Below are 786 nucleotides of genomic sequence, written 5' to 3'. Positions count from 1 at the left end.
CACCACCACCACCACCACCACCACCACCACCACCACCACCATAGCATGTCCCCTAGCGCCCCCGCGCCGCCGGTGGACTTCGCCTTCGCCCTCGATGTCGACGGGGTCCTCTTCCGCGGCGGTGCCAGCAACCCGATCCCCGGGTCCCCGGAGGTGCTGGCCGCGCTGCAGCACCACCGCATCCCGCACGTCCTGATCACCAATGGCACCGGGATCCTGGAGGCCGAGAAGGCGCGCGAGATCCAGGACATGGTCCGGAGCTATGTGGCCGACGAGGCGCACACCGAGGCAGCCAGCCCGGCGGCCGCGGCCTACACCCTGCCGGAGGACGCGGTGGTCATCGCCTCGACGCCGATGCGGTCGCTGGTCACGCACCACGGCTGGGCCAAGAAGCGCGTGCTGGCGGTGGCCTGGACGTCGGAGTTTGCGCTGCGCTCGGCCCGGGCGTATGGCTTCGAGAATGTTGTCACCGTGGATGAGTACCTGGCCAAGCATCCGGTCCTGGTGGCGGGGAACTTTGTCGATGCGCCGGTGCACACGGAGCCCGGCCACTGGGACGACGTCGAGCCGATCGAGGGTGTGCTGCTCTTCCAGTCACCGGGTGCGCTTTTCCCCCTTTCCATTTTGCCCCTTCCTGCCTGCCCCCCCCCCTCCTTCTCGGGGAGTTCCACCCATCCCGGCTGTCCGTGAATGCCTCCCACCGCACCCCCCACTGACGCGACCCCCTGCCTGTCTGTCGCGCTGTGTCTCCTCCCTGCTGTCGGTGTCTCTCGCCCCCTCCCCCCC

At 69.3% G+C, this 786-nt stretch overlaps 1 protein-coding gene across 1 annotated transcript in view; it reads left to right on the top strand.

The window, feature by feature from the left end:
- Positions 1-45: 45 nt before the first annotated feature.
- Positions 46-786, top strand: part of H696_01439 (hypothetical protein) — a gene marked incomplete at both ends in the record, with an annotated part of 6,283 nt that continues 5,542 nt past the window's right edge. The window contains one exon of the mRNA XM_009495336.1: positions 46-593. Coding sequence (XP_009493611.1) covers positions 46-593 — 548 coding nt within the window. The remainder of the gene's footprint in view (positions 594-786) is intronic.

Source organism: Fonticula alba, assembly GCF_000388065.1.
Source record: "Fonticula alba strain ATCC 38817 unplaced genomic scaffold supercont2.2, whole genome shotgun sequence".
NCBI lineage: Eukaryota > Rotosphaerida > Fonticulaceae > Fonticula > Fonticula alba.
This window is presented reverse-complemented; position numbering and strand designations above follow the sequence as displayed.